This window comes from Neomonachus schauinslandi, chromosome 13 (assembly GCF_002201575.2).
Source record: "Neomonachus schauinslandi chromosome 13, ASM220157v2, whole genome shotgun sequence".
NCBI lineage: Eukaryota > Metazoa > Chordata > Mammalia > Carnivora > Phocidae > Neomonachus > Neomonachus schauinslandi.
The window spans coordinates 71583151-71603423 of record NC_058415.1 but is presented as its reverse complement, the minus strand read 5'-3'; the positions used below and the strand labels follow the sequence as shown (position 1 = coordinate 71603423).

General features: G+C 38.8%; 1 protein-coding gene across 2 annotated transcripts in view; it reads left to right on the top strand.

Moving 5' to 3' along the window:
- LPAR1 (lysophosphatidic acid receptor 1) overlaps positions 1-20273 on the top strand; it is a 130198-nt gene that overhangs the window by 63003 nt on the left and 46922 nt on the right. For both annotated transcript variants that reach the window (XM_021691339.1, XM_021691340.1), the window contains exon 3: positions 14094-14841. In XM_021691339.1, coding sequence (XP_021547014.1) covers positions 14094-14841 — 748 coding nt within the window. The remainder of the gene's footprint in view (positions 1-14093; positions 14842-20273) is intronic.

The following is a 20273-nucleotide window of genomic DNA, read 5'->3' as shown; positions in this document are numbered from 1 at the left end:
GGGCTTATCTCTGACATGCTGGATTGTGTGGGTGACCAGTGGGAACTCGGAACTCAGCAGTCGTGGTCAGGCAAAAATCCTACTACCTCTGTGAGACACGTCATGGTGGAGACTTAGCTACTCATTAGCTCATTGTCTCATTCAGGATTAGTTTGGAAAACTAGGACGACACTGAACTTGCAGATGGGAATTCAATTCGTTGATAGTGGAGCAAGCAAAGGTAGAAGAAACAAGGTGGCATGATAGGGAATCTGTGAGGATTATGTTTGTAGTTATACCATGATGTTTAGCTTTTTCAGATGATGTATCAGGAATATACATTTATTCTTAGGAGAACTTTTTTGCCTATTTTCCTTAAAATCATTAAAAAACCAATAAAGTATTAAATGCGGCTGCTTTTGGATGCACATTTTATTGCTTTCTGTAGTCACAGAAAAAGAAAGACAAGCTCTGTAGGAATAAAAGAGTACATAAGTGTAAGTGGCAGAGTACAACAAAGACTTAAATAGGTAAATAATCCAATTTTTAAAAATTGAGCACCTGAAACTAATATTATTTATCAGTTATATCAATAATAAAAGAAACAATTGTTAGATGAGAAAATTATTGAGAAAAGCAATGCGTAAGTACATGAAACGTATCAAGCACCTAAGGATGATAGATTGGAGATTTTTTGAGATTACTTATCAAACACTAATAGACATTTGAAAAGATTTACATAGATAACTATGTTAGTGGATTGTAAGACTCAATTGTAAGTCCCTTAAGAACTGCCCTTCAGTTAAACTTATCCCACTTCATAAATGGTAATCCTAGGCAGGTGCAGGCTGGGAGAGAAGTGATAGTGGATTGTTACCTGCTATATTTAGAAATATAATGTATTTTCTAGATTGAATGTGATCACAATAAAAATCCTAAATTTTTTTTTGGAAATCTCACAAGTTCTAACACTTACATAAAAACAAAAAAAGGTCAAAAGTAACTGATATAATCTTAAAGAAGAACTAGGTGGGAAAAATTCTTCCAGATACCAGAATTTATAATAAAGTTATAATGAATAAGGCAGTGGGATATTTGTATAGGGAGAGATAAAGCATCAGAAGAAATAGACACCAATCCACCCCCATATTGCTGTAAGAAAAAATGAATTGGAACAAGATAATAAGGAAACATTCTGTTAGACTATGAAAAAGAGGGGCTAATGGAAAATAATTTTTTCATTTTCTTCATGGATGAATTACGTATTGTTTTCATCTGTGAGTTTCAAGAAAGTTGTGTTTGGAGGTGGTCGTTGGTTTATTTATGTCAAGCTCTCTGGGTTCCTGAATTCAAAAGTTTCCAGAGAACAGATCTCACAGAGACTGAGTAATAAGTACTCCATCCTTAAAAGTGGGTGATGTTTTCCTCTCCATTTTTACAGATGAGGAAACTGAGTCCTGAGAGGGGAGTCTTCTATAATTGGCGTTTGAACTCAGGTTTCGCTGATTCTAAGGCCTAAGCTCCCAGCTGCTGCAAATCTATGATGACGCCTCTCATTCCCCTTGCTGTCTCCCAGGAAATAGGAAATTGCGAGTGAAGTATCATCCTGTATCCGGGTGTCATTCTTTAATCACACCTTGGGCCTGGTGTAGTCTAACAACAGTACTTGCTGCTACCCTTTCCTCTCCTTCCCTCTGCTCCCTCTTTTATTGAGGGAACAACACAACCCATTTGCTGTGACTCAGACTTAGTTAATTGTGTGGTTTTTATGTTGTTTTGTTTTTGTTTTTAATATGTCAAGCGTACAGAAGAGCGGAGAAACTGTTACAATACAGTCGTAGATCTGTTACCCAGCTTTGTAAAATCTGAACATTTTGGTGTAATCACTTCAAAATCTTTTGGGTCTTGAATAAATGAAACAAATCATTACAGATAAAGTTGAAGCCCCTTGTAGTCTTTGTCAGTTTAATTTACCTCCCTCTTGGCTCAGGTCATACATTGAGATTGGTCATCTCCCTTCATGTGTTGGTGGATATATATACATACGTGGGAAAATACAAACAATATTTAGTATTTCTGCAAGTTTTTAACATTCCTAAGAATGGTGTACTGCATTATACTGCACCCACTGCTTTAGTCATCAGCATACGTGAAGTTCTCCTTTGTTCATTCTAACTGCATAGCATACCTTTCTGTTTAGATTGCAATTTGCCCATTCTCCACTTGGCGAATATTTATGTTGCTTCTGGTATTTCAATGTTCTAGAAGAGTAACAACGACAAGTCTTGTGCATGCCTCCTTAGGCACATGTGTGAGTTTTTTCTAGGGTTAGAATCTCTTAGTCACGTGTATGAACGTGTCCAACCTTAGTGGTTTTTGCCAAACTTTTTCAAAGCAGTTGTACTAAATTTTACTCCCACTGACACCAAATGACTGTCCTCACCAACTATTGATGTTTCAGACGTCTTAATTTTTGCCAACCTGGTGGACATAAGTTGTATCTGGCTGCAGTTTGTATTTAACTCTCTCTGATTCCTTGAGGAGTAATTATCTTTTCATGTGATTATTGGCCATTAAGGTTTCCTCTTCTGTGAATTACCTATCCTTATCTCTGCCTGTTCTATTATTGGATTGTTTGGCTTTTCATTTTTGATTTGTAGGAAGTTTTTACATTTCACTGTAAGCCTTTTTTGTGTGCATTGCCAGAATTTCTTTTAGTTTTCAGCTCTTCTTTTGTCATTCTAAAGTTCTTTGCAGCACAGAACTCTCAGATTTCTAATTAGTCCTATTTTGTCAATGTGTTGGCCTTGTTTGGAAAAATCTATTTGTGGGTTATAAATATGTGCCTTATTTTCTTCTAAAAGTTTTAGAGATTTATTTTTCACACGTGTCTTTATATTACCCGAAATTGAATACTGTGTATGTGGCATAGATAATCAGTTTATTTTTTTTATATGGATGAACAGTTATGCCATTTTCTCCATTGATGGGTAAAGCATGTCTCTTGTCAAGTTTCTGGCTCTCTATTCCACTGGGCCATTCATGTATTTCTGTGACAATATCACAATGTCTTAACTACTACGACTTTAAAATAAAATGTGGCATTCTGTAGGGCATCTAGTTCTTTGTCTTCCATTATCCCCAGATATTCTGATTCTTTTATACCTCCATATCAGTGTTCAGGGAACCTGTCAAGCACCGTGATGAATCCTTTGGGATTTTTTATTTTATTGCACTGAATTAATAGCTTCATAGTGGGAATATTGACATCTTAATATCTTTCTCTACCCATAAAATATTTTCTCTGCTTAGGTTTTCTTGTAAGCTTTGAATATTAAGATTTATTCTTAGATACATTAGAGATTTTGTTCTTGTAAATGAGTTCTTCTTAAAATAATGACCTAAAAATATTTTTTGTGGTGTTTCTATAGGAAAACAGCTGATTCATGTGACTTGATATTTAATCTAGCAAACTTGCTAAACTCTATTGATAGTCATCTTTGCATTTTCTATGTAACTGATTATCTCATTTGTGAAAAACAATAGGTTTTTTCTTTTCCAATTTTTTTTTTTTTTTTACTGTTTGGCTATGAGCACCAGTACATGTTAAAAAGCAATTGGTAATTTGTTTCATTTCTGTTTTTAAAGGGAATGCTTCCATCAACAATGACAATTGCCATGGATCTTTTATCACATTAAAGAAGCTGCCTTCTAATTCTAGGTTGCAAAATTCTGAAAGGGCACTACAGTTTGCCAGACACATTCTTCTCATGTCTATTGAAATGATCATTGGCTTTTTTTCTTTCCTTGAATTTGTTTGTGTGGTGAATTATATTATTAGATATTTAAATGTTAGGTTATCTTTGCATTCTGGATTAAACCCTATTTAGTCTTGATTTATAAAATTATATTTGTCATAAAATTATATTTGTATATTTATATGATATATAATTACATGTATGTTCTAATATAATACATAAATATAGAAATGTATAATATATATTATGAATATATAATATATTTAGGAGCGCTTATATTCCTAAAAAATATTGGCTAATAATTTCTTTTGCTTTTATTTATTTATTTATTTTTTCTAAAGATTTTATTTATTTATTTGAGAGAGAGAATGAGATAGAGCGTGAGAGGGGGGAGGGTCGGAGAGAGAAGCAGACTCCCTGCTGAGCAGGGAGCCCGACGTGGGACTCGATCCTGGGACTCCAGGATCATGACCTGAGCCGAAGGCAGTCGCTTAACCAGCTGAGCCACCCAGGCGCCCAATTTCTTTTGCTTTTAATTTCCTTGTTTGTTCTTGTAACATAGTTATGCTGGCTTCATACAAAGATAACGAAATAAACTTTGAAAATATGAAACCAAAACAGTAGGGGCACCTGGGTGGCTCAGTTGGTTAAGTGTCTTACTCTTGGTCTCGGCTCAGGTCATGATCTTGGGGTCATGAGATTGAGCCCCACATTGGGCTCCATGCTCAGCATGGAGTCTACTTGGGACTATCTCTCCTTCTCCCTCTGTACCCTCCCCCGCCCCCCACCACTGCGCATGCATGTGCGCGTGCTCGCTCTCAAGTAAATAAATCTTAAAAAAAAAAAAGAAACCAGTAATATCAAGTAATTTTATGTAGGTTTGAAAACAAATGGAAGTACAGTGCTGAGCGGCAGTAACACATAGGATGGGAGCAGAGGCATTGGAGGGAAAGCGTGCATCAAGGAAGATCACCTTTAGATCAAGTATGCATGTCAAATCTGATATTGTGATAGTCTTTAATCTGATATGCTTGGGGCTAATCCTGCTTTGGACTGTTCTGCTGGTTCTCACATGTGATATTCCTCGTGTGTCCTGCTCTTTCGGGTGCTGAGTTTGTCTTTGGTGTGCCCGCACTGAGGTCTGGCCCCCCGGAGGGGTTTGCTGCATGCTCGTGCCAGGCAGTGTGGAGCAGGAGGAAGGGGGGGGTGGGGATATCACGCGCTCAGGACCATGGTTCATGGTCATTCTCCTGTGGGTTTGCAGACCGGACAGGTAAGTTGAACTTAAGATCTCAACTATATGTGATGTATAGGCTTGGGGTCATGACTCTGAAGGGAGACTTTTATCTACCTCCTAGCCTGGAGCCCAAGCAGAGACAGACAGACTTCCTTGTTTTCCCTAGTGCAACAGGGTAGATTCCCTGCACCTCCCCACCCCCCCCACCCCCGCTACTCTTTTACTGATAAGGAGATCTTCAAGCCTTCTAGCTTAGTGATTGTTCTCAGTTCTAGCTCACTGCCTCTGTCAAGGCTCAGGGCTCATCATTTTCCCAGTAATATTTAATGCCCTGTCTCCATAACCTTACAGTGTGCTGCCGGGGTGGCCTATCGCCTTGGCTTGTTGTTCCCTTTAACTCAGTAATGCATTGAGAAGAGTATTATATTTTCCCCATAACCTCTTAATCCTTTTAGTGATTGTTTTTTTCATTCCTTCCTCTTAGGACCAACTCAACATTTTCTCTTTGGAAATTTGATAAGTATAATGTTGCCCACTTTATCTCTGCCCCTTGCAAGGGGCTCTAACAGATACAAAGTATTTTCATTAGTGTGCAATTTGCTTTCCATAGTTTCTCTTTACATATGTACACATCCTATTCATATACATTGTTATTTTATAAGAAGTAGCATTTTATGTACCTTTTCAGGTAAACTTTCAAAAATCTTGTAGTTGCCTGTTCTCCACCTATGGTAAGAATTCTAGCTTTCAGGGCGCCTGGGTGGCTCAGTTGGTTAAGCGACTGCCTTCGGCTCAGGTCATGATCCTGGAGTCCCGGGATCGAGTCCCGCATCGGGCTCCCTGCTCGGCAGGGAGCCTGCTTCTCTCTCTGAACCTCCCTCCTCTCATGCTCTCTATCTCTTTCTCTCTCTCAAATAAAAAAAAAAAAAAAAAAAAAAAGAATTCTAGCTTTCAGGGGCGCCTGGGTGGTTCAGTCAGTTAAGCATCTGACTCTTGATTTTGGCTCAAGTCATGATCTCGGGGTCGTGAGATCAAGGCCCGCGTAGGGCTCTGCTCTGAGCGTGGAACCTGCTTAAGATTCTCTCTCTCCCCCTCTGCCAACCCCCCTAAAAAAAAGCTTTCAAACATTTTTCGTTTCTGTCAGCATTGTTTTGTGGCCCATTTTCTAGTTCTAGTGGCAGATTCTTTCACTTTTTTTTGTTTCTAATTTGAGGCTCTAAATGGGGTGAAAACTTTTTCTTAATAGAGACTTACGGTATTTAATTCTGTGCTCTTTTCTAATTTTTTTTTTTTTTTTTGAAGGGGGAAGAAATGTGTAGAAGGCCTGATTATTTTAGATTGAGGAACTTGAATTGCAGGGGACTTAGAAAGCATTCATACCTTGCTTTACAAATAAGAAAATCACCATTCCAGGCAGTTACGGGACTTACTGAAGACTAGTTAGCTGTCCCCAGCATCGGAATCAGGAAGAAGCTTTCACTCCATTGTTGTACTTTAGCAGAAGTGGGAAACTAAGCTTGATTTATGTCTTATGACTGGTCCTTTATCCAGCGTAGAGTAAACTCTCCCTTTTAGAATGTCAGTTGCATACACACTTACTTTTTATCTAAATAGTTACTAAATCACAAAGGTTTAATTACCAGTCTGTGAGCTTGTTCCACATGTTCTCTTTTCCACCTGGCCAATGACTAAATTATTGTCTCAGGAGATTAAAAAACCACACTGGGTGGACTATGAGAGGACCTGCAGGAGGCACCAGGGTATTTGGTACCCCTGGAAGGCGTAGTGTCGTGCAATGCCCCGCCCCACCTGCATTCCATAGATGTGTGTGGGTGCACAAACAAGTACATGAAGTGCATAGTGAAGATGAACACCGTATGCGCCTCTTTAGAGTTCAGGCTTGGCAGAATTGTTATGACTTCTTTCGAGATCACATGATAGGGTGAGGTAAACTTCTCAGATTGGGAACATCTGCTCTGCAGAGCAGCCAAGAGGCCGCCTCCCTCCGGCCCATCATCCCAAGATGTAATTGGTGGATGTGAAAAGGGCCTGAATGTGGACTTCTCTTTTTAGCATGGAGGACAGTATTTTTGGAATAATCCTGTTTTATTTACATCTTTGTTCCTTGGGCAGTGCAGAATTCTGCAACTTCTCTGATTACAGAGAAATTTCTAACTATAGTGATTTGGATTTTAGCATTATAAACTTTTAAAAAGTATTGAGTTTTGTCTGGTCATATTTTTGTTTTCCCTAGATTTCCTACGATAAATATGATAATTATTCAATGAGGTGGTTTTTAAACATTTTTGAAAATTACTGTTACAACTGGAAATAGCCCTTCTTGATTCTTTCTTGAGAAAGAAGAGAAAATGAACATTTACGTACTTCTCCCTCATTTCAAGCTCTTACTGATAAAGTGATTTTAATTCTAGGTTAAGTTGTTTTTATAAGCACACTGTCGAGAATTATTTTTGATGTTTGCTCTAAGTTTTAGAACCACACAAAGGGCAGTGACTTAGATTCGTATGTTTTGGGGCTTTTGATGCTTGCTGCCACTGTTTTTGCTCGGTTATGTTTTTTAGGAAGGAAATGTAGATGATGTTCTTTGTGACCTGCCACATTTCTGAAACCGTTGTATATTATCCTCATATGGGAACATCAGTATAGTTGTTTGTGGAATTTATGGACCTCATTTTCTCCATTTAATGGAGATTTTGATTGCTAGTGTTCTGTCCTTTGGAATTTTTCTGTCTCAGTAGCTTGGCAATACCCCATTTTGTCTTTCTCTAGATACTTGATTTGTTTGCTTTTTGTTTATTTTTGTTGTTTTTTTATACCTAAAGATTTTTATCTTTACCCTTGAGATTGCAAAATCTAACCAAGCTATATCTAAATTCTAGTTGCTTTTAATTAACTCTGTTTTGTAATTTATATAAACGCAAACCAGTAATCTGAGGTCTTTCTTCTTAAGCAGTAACTTATGTTTCAAGCTATCTTACTTCAGCTTTGTCCTAATCTTTCTTGGATTCCTAGTATAACTAGGAATCCAGTATAACTAGATGTTTCCCTTTATGTGCCTCCTTTCCTTTTATTCTTGTCATCTCTGACCTTCTCTGAGTGCTGGGTGAATTTCTTCAATATGTCTTTGACTTGCCAAGTTTTCTGGAATTTTTACACTTTATTTCATTGTTTGAATTGCTGTTTTTAATTCAAAAGTTGTTTTTCATCTCTTTGGTGGGCACAATAGTGGTTTTTCAAAGATGTCCATTATTTAACCTCTGGAACCTGTGAACATGCTACTTTACTGGGCAAGATGTGATTCACTTAAGGATTTTGACATGGGGAGATTATCCTAGGTTATCTGGGTAGTCTCAAGTGTAATCACAAGGGTCCCTAAATGTGGAAAGCGGGGGGAGGGGGTAGGAAGAGTCGGTGTTAGAATAATGCAATGTGAGGAAGACTTGATTGGCTGTTGGCTGGCTTTGAGGAGGGAAAGGGGCCATGAACCAAGGAATGTGGACAGTCTCTAGAAATTGGAAAAGACAAGAAAAATTCACTGTAGGACCTTTGGAAAGGAACACAGCTCTGCTAACATGGTGATTTTAGCCCAGTGAGAGACCCACTTTGGACTTCTGACCTCCACAATTATAAGATAATAAATTTGTATTTAAGCTACGTGGTGATTTGTTACAGTAGCAATAGGAAACTATTACAATCTCCATGTAGTTTTTCCTGGTTTTTTGCTTTGTTTTGTGTGTGTGTGTGTGTGTGTGTGTGTTCATGATGGCTCGTTCTCTTTTCAGTGCTAGTACCCTAACAAAGTATTTTGAGAATACAAATCAGAAATATCCTGTAATTTAATCTTTTTCTTTTTACCTCTTTTATTCCCCCCATAAATCTGCTCAAGGAGAGGTGTTTTCTGTTCTTCGGAAGGGTCCTCTCCTCTGAGGTTGCGTTTTTGTCTTACTGTATTGGATCTTTTTTTTTCCTGCTTTTTGTATTGTTATAGGCATGACTGCCTGAATGCATTATAGTCCAATCATAGTTAGATTCTCCCAGAGCTCCATTTGGGTTTCTGCTTAAATCCCTTGGGTCCTGAAGAAGTGAGAAAGCCTGTTGACACTACCCTGTTGGCCACTCTACTGGGGTCTCCTTCACCTATACTCCAGGCCTCCTCCTTTTTGCAGATGAAAAGAGAGGTGATTTCATTCTTCTTTCAGTTCAGCCCTGTTACATTCAATCCAGCTGACATTCCTCTGACGTTTTCTCAGGTATATTCTACCCTTACTGTTTTCATTCCAGGCATATTTTATGCTGTCTTAATATTTAGCTGGCAATTTTTATGAAATATAAAGTTCTTACCCAGAATTCTCTTGATATAGATAATAATAATTTAGCTCAGTTTTCTTATTTCACAGATGATAAAACTGGGGCTCAAACAATCATGTAAGGTATGTCATTAGATGCGGTATGGTGTTTACTATTCAAATTTTTGAGAGATTAAAGATGGCAGAGGACTTGGATACCTGCCATTTGCTGATGCGATATATGGGATACCAGCAGAGAATATCTGTCAGTTTTCTTCTTCTTAGTATATTGTGGCTTCAAAAGACAATTTGCACTGTCTTATGTTTTCCTCCTTAACTGTTTAGTTTTCCTAAGTTGGGAAGAGCGAAGCTGCACATACCATCTCTTGACTGTTAGCAGTTGGTGTTCAGAAGTTGGAATGCTGTGAAATACTGTGTGCTTGGTATTTGATTTAAAAATGTATTTGTCCAGAGAAAGTAAATGGTTATAGAGGCTAAAGGAGTTTTGCATTTATAGTTATAATTTATTTTTTTGTGTATCGTATGTCCTTTGTAGAAAGGAAACTTGTAAACATTTCTGGAATTTATTAATGCAACCAATGTATAGTTAGCATCTAATGTAACAGTTGGATGCTGTACAACAGTGAACAAGAAAGAATTTCTGCTCTCATAGGGTTTATGGCCTAGTATGAGGAAGTGTTAATTGAGCAATTATTATACAGTAAGTGTTGTTGTGAGATAAATGCAGGGAATTGTAGTAGAAAAACCTTGCCTAGACTTGGGGATGTCTGGGGAAACTGACTAGAAAGAATACCCTTTCAACTGCATGAAGAATGAGAGCAAGGGAGCCAGGTGAAAATTGGGGGATGATAGTTCTAAGCCAGTGGGAGTCAAAGTGTGGTCTCTGGACCAGCAGCATCAGTATCACCTGGAGACTCACTTTACATCTACTGAATCAGAAATTTTCAGGATGTGGCCAGTAATCTGTGGTTTAGAAACCCTCCAAGTGATTTTGGTAGAGAAAACCACTGTTCTGAGAAGCAGAGGTGAGGGAGAGCACAACACGTTACATAGAGCGGAAGAAGAGAGTTGGAAGTCATTAATAGTTTGAATTGAGGCTAGAGGGCAGGTGAGAACTGATAAGGTGGTTGAAGAGTTTAGGTTTTTATCATAAGTGCACTTGTAAGCCACTGAAGCATTTTCAGTAGGAGAATAGCTTGGTCAACTGTGTCTTTTAGAAAGATCACTAGAGAGGAGATTGGCACTGGGTAGAAAGAACACTTAGGAAACCACTATAGCAATAATGCTGGTGGTGGTAATGATAATAATAGTAGTAATAATAATAATGTAGTAATAATGCTTAGGAAACCACTGTAGTAAGAAAGTAATAGTATTACCACTGTAGTGATAATAATTCCGTGAGGATGGAATAGAGAGTTTGAGTAGATGCTTAGCAAGGAGAATATATGGGATTTGGTTATTAAGTAATGAGGCTGAGGGAGAAGAAGGCATTCCCAGGTTTAGCCCTCAGGCCACTGGAGAGAGAGTAGTTCTCTAGCCTCTCTAGCCTCTGGAATAGAAGATGGAAAGAGCAAGTTGGGGATCATGAGGAAGATTATGAGTTTGAATTTGGTTTTAAGCAGAGACTGAGTACTGAGTATCCTATGGGGTAGTTAATCCAAGATACCAGTAGGCAATTTGATATTTGCCTAGAGTTTAGGAAAAAAGTATGGGTTAAATACATAGATATGGGAGTATTGAGGGCATATAAAATAATTGAGATCTTGGGAGGACATATTAGAAAACTCAGTGAAAATGTGTTGGCTGAGTATATAACTAGTGTAAAAATATCAATATTGTGTAGAGCATGGGGACCCATCAGAAATGACTGAGAAGGACCAGCCATAGAGAAGAATCAAAAGCCAGGAGAGTATGATGTCATGAAAGCCAATGAAAGAGAATTTTCTGAAAAGGGCTTTTCAGTCACATATCTAATGCTCTGAAGACAAGATTGGTGTTACTTTGGGAAGTTATATGGAACTAAAGAATTTAAGGGAGTGGATCTGATGGAGGGATTGGGTCAGAAGCGCCCTACTATAGTTAATGGAAATATTAGTGAGAGAGAAAGCAATTGGCTATGAAGGAGAAAAATTATCAAAGCTGAAAGGTGAAATGAGATCATGAGGGACTTTCTTTTTTCTTTTAAAAGATGGTGGAAACTAAACTTCCCTGAACATAGATAGGAAAGATTCAGGAGAGGGGAGAGGGAGAGAAGGAGGAGTGAGGGGGAGTTGAAGATACAAGAAGGAGAAAGGAAACAATTTCTAGAACAAGGTTCTTGAAATAGTAGGAGTTCACAACACTTGGATGGCAAAAGCTACACCCCTTCCATTGTAACAGAAGAGGAAGAAAGGATGGATTCTTGAATAGCTGATTTTGTCTTTTGTCAAAAGAGAACAGTAGGTAAGCTTAAATTAGCCACTTTGGAAAAGATAGGGAATGACGGGAAAATCAGACCCCTTGTGCTCCTGAAGTCTCTGTTGAGGTTAGACGTCATGAATTTAGATCAGAATCAATCTGCCAGATATGTCGATTTTCTCAAACATTTCTCAGAAGCCTTGGTGTAGGTGTGGAAGTGGCAACCAATTGCATTCAGCCAAGACTGGTGTTATTCCAAGAGACTGTCATGGAAGTACAGTGGGGCAAGTAGACTGAAGGAGAAAGGTCTCTTCTTCCTTATCTGAAGTTACAAAATTCAAGGTCTGACAACTGAAGATTTTTTCATAATTCACTTTGTGGCAAAACCTGCTCAGAATGAATTTATGTGAAGCTATTTATAACTTTTATTTAACAAATTTAATGTATAAATATATTTTGCCATAGAAAATAATGTGTATGATTATGGAACGAGGCTCCAAATTTTGATGGGGATTTACATCATCTAAGGATTATCTACTGTGTAAGTGTTCTTAAAACCACGAAAAAAAATTGAATTCTGAAGGATCTGACCTCAGAATCTTCAAGGAGAGACTGTGTTCCCGTGTTATCAATAGTCAATGACTATGAAATCTAAGCTGTATAAGGCAAAGGGGGAAGACAGAGTAATCCAGTGGGGAAAGGTAGGAATCTTAAGGAAATAGATGACTTCAAAGAACTGATGTATTGGGGATCAAATGAGAAAATTGGAAGAATGGGAAGTGTGGTGAGTAATTAAAATGTATCATTTATTTCCAAAGGGAGACAGTTCTGAGTGGTTACAAAGTTCAGGGTGTGACCATGGGAGTGGGCAGCTGAGTTGTAATGGAATAGGAGGTCATTAGGGATGAAGTCAAGAAACTGAGAGGCAAGAAAATTAGATGAAATAGCCAGAGGACTGGAAAGATTTGTCATGGGACATGACATGTAATCAGGTTCTCAGACCTCCAATGAATGAGACTTTTTGGAAAGTATATGAGATAACCAAAATGTGTAAGACAAGGTCTTCACTCTTTTCTTGGGCCATGATCTCCTTAAGAAACAGCTGATAATTAATGATATACATGGTAAGTGTAATGATAGAAACATGATCTAAAAGCTCTTAAACTCTAAATGAAGAGAGACTAAATGTCTGGACAAGTCAGAAGACTAACCATTTAATAAGCATTTCACACTCTTTAGGAATGTTCAGTGTTTGGTAAACATTTATGCACAACCTATGGATATTCAGTAGAACACTGGATCAAAAATAGTGGTTAAAACTCATATTTGTTAAGTCATTGGTTAAACATACAAGATAAAAAGTTAGGATGTGAGCTGTCTTTAAATAATTTCTGATTCTAGGAGTCTCAGACAAACTCAAGGCTTCAGGAAAATGATTTTTTCTATGTTACTGTTTATTTTCTAATTTTAATAGTTTTATTGACTACCTATATTCTGTTATAAACTTGCTCAGTCCCTTTTGGATTCAAGTGAGAATAATTAATAAATGAGTGTATTCTAATTGATGCTGAAAAATAAGAAAACACATAAAACATGATCACTTCACATTTTGGAAAAACTTGAAGTGCACTTCACTTTTTGTTGAGCAGCATCAAAGTGTCAACTACTCTTTGGAGGTTACATTAGGTAACCTATTTCTTATGTCCTCCAAAGAGGAAAAAAGTTCTCTAATGTCATAGATTGGTCGACAAATGCTATTCTGGGGATAAGGAGTCATGGGGGTAGACAGTGCTGACCACAGGAATGTCGAACAGCAAATACTGGCTTTGGGCAAAGCAGCTTTGATGCATAGTGACCTCTTTGAAATGTTGGTACTGGTGGTCCTTGTGGGGACTGCATTACAAAGTGTTTGTCACAGATCGAACATACTATGTGAGAACAGAAATGCAGAATAATGGAGCAATAATACCCTATCTATAAACCAACTATGTTTACAGATTCCCTAAATAACAGGTCAAAATAGGTTTCACGACGGTAAATATTCCAATTGCAATTCTCTGCACAATTTTTCATCTGTCTCATGTATTTTAGGCAAGATTTCTGGGCCATGTGGCTTTTCTAGTAGACTTCATTGACCTGCAACCACCAAGCACAGACCTTGTCATTTATTTAACTATAACTGTCTTTAATCTTGAGGACAGTAAGACACTGAAAAGCCTTGGAGTTTCAACATAATAGAATGTTATGCAGGATCAGATTTTCAGATTCTTTGCTTCTGTGTGTGTGTGTGTGTGTGTGTGTGTGTGTTTTGGCCACATTTACCATACTATAAGTCTTTAAATTTGGATCTATGGTTTCTTCTTTCTTTTTCATCTTTCTTCCTTTCTCTTTTAGTTCACAGCCATGAATGAACCACAGTGCTTCTACAATGAGTCCATTGCCTTCTTTTATAACCGGAGTGGAAAGTATCTTGCCACAGAATGGAACACGGTCAGCAAGCTGGTGATGGGACTTGGAATCACTGTCTGTATCTTCATCATGTTGGCCAACCTACTGGTCATGGTAGCAATCTATGTCAACCGCCGCTTCCATTTTCCTATTTATTACTTAATGGCTAATCTGGCTGCTGCAGACTTCTTTGCTGGGTTGGCTTATTTCTACCTGATGTTCAACACAGGACCCAACACTCGGAGATTGACTGTCAGCACGTGGCTCCTCCGCCAGGGCCTCATTGACACCAGCCTGACGGCGTCTGTGGCCAACTTACTGGCTATTGCGATTGAGAGGCACATTACGGTTTTCCGCATGCAGCTCCACACACGGATGAGCAACCGGCGGGTGGTGGTGGTGATTGTGGTCATCTGGACTATGGCCATTGTCATGGGTGCTATCCCCAGTGTGGGCTGGAACTGCATCTGCGATATCGAAAATTGTTCCAACATGGCACCCCTCTACAGTGACTCTTACTTAGTGTTCTGGGCTATTTTCAACTTGGTGACCTTTGTCGTCATGGTGGTTCTCTATGCTCATATCTTTGGCTATGTTCGCCAGAGGACTATGAGAATGTCTCGGCATAGTTCTGGACCCCGGAGGAATCGGGATACCATGATGAGTCTTCTGAAGACTGTGGTCATTGTGCTTGGTAAGTTTTGTCTTGACTGTTAACTTACTTCATGGATTATCAGTGGCTTAATATAAAACCATATTAATTTATGATAGTGGTAGACAAATGAACATACAGGAATTACAAGGGGGATGAGGCACTTTACAACAAATGTCTGGGATGAAGTCAGCATACAAGTCTCTACAATTGCAGAATTGGTTTTGGGGAAATGTCTCAGTGATGTGCTGTAAATAATATGATGTGAAAGAGGTCATTAATGAGTTTAGCTATCAAGTATTGAAAATACTGGCTTTCAAAGGGTTTCCTTACAGCCCAAATTGTGTTACCTTTGCCTTGTGGTCTCTTTATTACAGATTTTCAGATAGTAAGAGCTTTTATATAATATGAATATGCTTTCATATATAGTTGTTTTTATGAGACTCTAAATAAGTTATCTTTCACATTCGTAGTTGTAACTATAAACATGCTGAAGTTTTGTATAGATTTGCTGCACAAAATAACATTCTATGGCCATCTTTATGGAAACTTATGTTTTCATCAATTTTCTGTTTTTAGTGGTGGAAATTCATATTTCAAGATGAAGAGCAAGATTTTATTTTCTACACACTCAGATAACTTCTGCCTTTCGCTATTGTTTTTCTTAGATGTAAACTCATGGTAAGGATCAGGGGAATATATTTATTCATTTATGTACTCAGAAAATAGTTCTGAGCACCTAATACATTCCAGACCCTGTGCTGACTCCTGGCCATGTACCCAAGAAGAGGACAAGCACAGAACATTTCTTTTTGAGCTTAGAATAGCTGTTTTAAAAGTTCACCCAGTGAGGGACGCCTCGGTGGAACAGTAGGTTAAGCGTCTGACTGTTGGTTTCAGTTTGGGTTGTCATTTTGGGATGGTGAGATTGAGCCCTGTGTTGGGCTGCATGCTCAGTGTGTTGTCTGCTTGGGACTCTGTCTCCCTCTTCCTCCCTACCCCCCGTTCTCACTCTCTTTCTCTCAAATAATAAATCTTTTTTTAAAAATAAAAAATAAGTAAAAGTTCACCCAGTGAGAATTTGTTTAAATAATTACCCTATTGAATTGCATTTTCTCCACGGGCTACATTCAGATTAATGTTTGACCACAATTTAAAAATATTTAAAAAAATCTTTAGCATTTCATCTTTTCCCATGGAAATTCACTGGGAAGTTCCTATAAGGCTCGTTGCGTCAATTTGTAGAGCAGTGTTGAATGAACGTAACCTGGATTGTATGGCTCCTTGGGAAGTCTGGGATTTGTATTAATTTGAGCCCCTGGAAAGAGAGCCCTAATTATGGCTGACTAAGCTAACATTCTGGTTGATGCATTAGTCCCATCCATTTTTGGTTAGGGTGAATGCATCCAGGAGATCATACCTGAGTATCCTGCTTGTGACCCTCTGGTAGACCTCTAAGAATAAAAACAAAACCTTGAAATTGCTGACACAACAGAAGCCCTGTCTGAGTTTACCATGATTGTTATTTTTGTATGAAATTAAGTAACATGAGATATTTTACTTCTGCATTGACTCAAATAGTTTTTTATTTACTGATGTTCTGAATGTTGGTTGAAACTTTTCATATGGGTGTACTTTTTCTATTACTATCTCAAGTACTGCTTATAGTTCACAGAAATACCAGTAAACAATGACTGCTGAACTTGAACTATGAACCTAAGTTGTTTTAATTTTGCCCTTTTTATAATGCCTAGCACCTTCTGGTATGTAGTAAGCTTTAATGATTCATATAAAATTAACTTTTGTGCCTCATTGGATTGTTTTATAGGTTAAATGAGAATTATTTTGAGGGTTTATGGGGCAACGGTTTTGGTGTAGATCTGCCCCTAAGTGCCCCTCCCATGCCACCGTGCCAACCCCAAACATGAAAATAAGAGAAATAATGTTGCTCTCTGAGGTTTAAACTAGTAGCCTCTATAAAGACTGAATATGGGTAACTATCTCTGGAATGAATAACATGATTTCTGTAGGGGTGTGATGGAAGAAATTTTAGAATATGGAAAACTCCAATCAGGGTGATAGGTGAAGAAATTTGGTGAAGCAAGATGTATATGTGATTGTAATATGGGAAGGAGAAATTAAATGGACTGCAGCATTTTTGAGAAAAGCAACAAGAATGGGAGAATGGGTGGCGTGAGGGAATGGGTCGTTGGAAAGCTTAAAATAGGGAATTCACAATCCTCAACAGTCGGATGTTTGTCAGGGTGATGCCTGATACCATTCATACAATGTATTCCTCTGCTTGAATCCTGTGTAGTCATAATGGTTGCATGGAGGACATGGCTTGGTCTTATAGAAACTAGTCTACTCAAAGCTGTTTCCACTGTAAATTCACTTATTGACCATCAGGTCTTGTGGGTGCACATTTGGTTTTTTATATCTGCCTTTTCTGCCAGATTGCCAGCTCTGTGATGGCCGGTAGGGATTGTAATGACATGTTGTCCATTTTGTCCACATTATTTGTCATAGTATCTGGCACAAAGTAGATGCTTATTAAGTAACTGTTGGATGAATAAGCATGGTGCAAAACCAAGTCATTGAGCCTTCGAAACTGAGGAACAGAGAGAGCCATGGTGAATTCACTAAGCTAATGCCACTGTATTCAGCCATGGGGCAGAAGCCAGACCTAGCTACATTCCTGTCACATTCAGTGCCTTCCAGACAAATACAACAGCTTGGGAAGTGACTCAGTAATAAGTTTATTTTACTTTCATTTATTGTGGGGATGATTAAGGTTTAATTAATTTTGTTAGAAACCTTCAGTGTCCATTTTACCGTGTACTCTGGGTTTCAGACCTGTTCAGTTTCCATGATCAACAAAAGATGTGTTGGTCAACAAGTCAAACTCCTAGGAGTCAACATGAAGTAAAGACATCTTTGAGATGTATCATGGTCATACCAGTAGCGATTTTTCAGAACGAGGTTGTATATAAGCTACTTTTGAGTACTGAATCTTAATATTTTTATTTGTCAAATACGCACCATTAATCATGTGCCTAACCCTACTCTACCTGAGAAATTAGTATTAGTATTAGTAAAAAACAAAAAATAAACCCCCAAAACAGCCCTACAGAGTATAGGTACCATTATCTATTTGTTATCTTCACTGTCCAGAGGTGAAACCTGAGGTCTGGAGAGATGAGGGAACTTGCTGAGGGTCCCGCCGCTAGTTAAGGACAGAGGCTAGAATACATTTCAGGCACTCTGGTTCCAGAGTCTTTTTTTTTTTTTTTTAAACCTCCCGTGCAATCCTGCCTCTATAATGAAAACAACTATTAGCACATGGCTGTATTTTGTTACAAAGTTCCAACAGCTCTGTGCTACTTAATTGAAACATTGTGATCCCATTAGTTGCCTCGCTGCCTGTGCCTTGTTTCCTGTGATGAAGAAATCTCGAAGGGAACATTCCTTTCCTCCTTTTCCTTCTGCTAAAGATGCTCACGACGGTCATTTTGTTAGTCCCTTTCCGGTGCTTGGTGTTGGAGCACCGGGAACTGACTGATTCTGATTGAGGGAGTGTTTTGCTCAAGGTGTAGTTCACTTGAGGGTTCAAGGTCCCGGCAAGAAGTCGTGTGATCCTTTCCCAGGCTTGAATTCTCCCTACTTGGCATTTTACCAAGAATTCCTTTTGCGTGTGTTCCGTAGTTGGATCAGAGTGGCAGTCAAGAAGTTCTTCCTTATTTGACCACGGTCTATCTTGAGTTGTAAGTCCTTGCCTTTCTTGCTGTATTCCTCGTGTTGACCCTTGTGTTGGGGATAATTAGAAAAGCAAAGAACCAGGATTTGGAAGGAGAATAATATTTACTGTTGTGAAGGTCTTGGCATCTTAGTCCCGGGAGAGAGAGACATAAAGCAAAATAAATCCAGGTGGGGCTTATCTCTTTGGGGAGCAAGGAGGAGTCATGGTTTTTTCCAGTTTGATCTGCTCTGGCTGGAAATGATCACCACTGAAGCCAAATTACTACTTATTACCTGTGTACTCTGTGCCAGGGTCAATACCTGGCACCACTCTTCATGCACCGTTTATAATCTTACACCAAGGAAAGTTGCATTTCCCCTGTTTTATACTGAGGGAACTGAGTTAAGTTGGGGCAAGGAACTTGTTCAAGATCATACATTTTGTCAGTGGCAGAGGTGGAATTGAGCTGTCAGGTGGTCATAGACCATGACCCACCATCACAGGGCACTGGCTCTCCGCACACCATACAAGAAACTGTTACTGGTGGTAATAATGGTGGTGACCAGCTGAGTTGAATGAAGCCCATTGTTTTGTGTTCACTCCAATGAAAGATAATTTAGCCAGTATCCTGTTAGCAAATCTTTATGTACTTCTCTATTTAATTCAACAAACATGTTGAGTGCTAATGATCATGCTAAGGGATAGAAAGATGAAGGTGAACTCCATTTTACAGAGCTTAGGGTGCAGTAGAGGAGATAAAGAGCTACGGAAGCCGCTGGGGCCACATGCTAGTAGAGGTATGGGCAGAGTGATCCCAGGTGGAGGGAGGGGAGGCCTCCCAGAGAAGGCAGTACGGAGCGGAGGTCTCGATGCCTGTGGAGGACTTGGCCATTCTGTAGGATGCAGGCCGAGAAGCTAAGCAATGGCAGGAGCAGTGTTCCTCACCTCTGGGGAACCGAAGTAGTCAGGTGTTACTAGCGTGTGGTGGGGGTGCTGGCGAGCTTTGACTGGAGAGTCAAAGCCTTCATAACATACCAAGGCATTTAGGCTTCTGTCCGTAGGTGATCAAAGGTGGTGAGGGTTTCTCCAAGATAACACCAATTCCTTATAGGGGCTGTCGTATAATTTGTCATCCAAATGGAGATGCTTTGGGTAGTGAAAACAGGCACTAACTGGTTGGAATGCAGGAGAAACAGGTGTAAACCAGGTCTGGGCAGTGCAGGATGTGTGGTCACTCTACTTCTAGGTTCTGCTTTTTGTTTGTTTGTTTATATTCTTTCCACATTTTCTTTTGGCTTTTTAAATGTAGATTTCAACACTGGATTTGATCTGTTATATAGATGGTGAAGAAGAACTTCTGTTTTTTGTTTCTGTTTTGTTTTAAAGCAAGGCTCTATCCAGATTTAGAATTTTAGAGCTGAAAGAGTCCTTGTAAATTATAAATAGAACAAAACAAATTACACCATCCAACTCCCTAATTTTACAAAAAAAAAAAAAAAAAAGAGAGAGAGACTGAAGCTCCCAAGCTAGTTGAGAAATTTAGATCTGAATTCTCTGGTGGTCCAAGCCAAGATCCAGGTTTGACTGGATCTTGACTGACTGACTGACTTTCAGAAAGGTTCTCTTCACTACATATGTCTCCATGTTGTTCAGTCCCATCCACAGTTTCCATCATTTTCTTCCTTGTGAACATCAGCATGTATTTATGGGGCTAGCCAGCCACCCACGGGGGGGG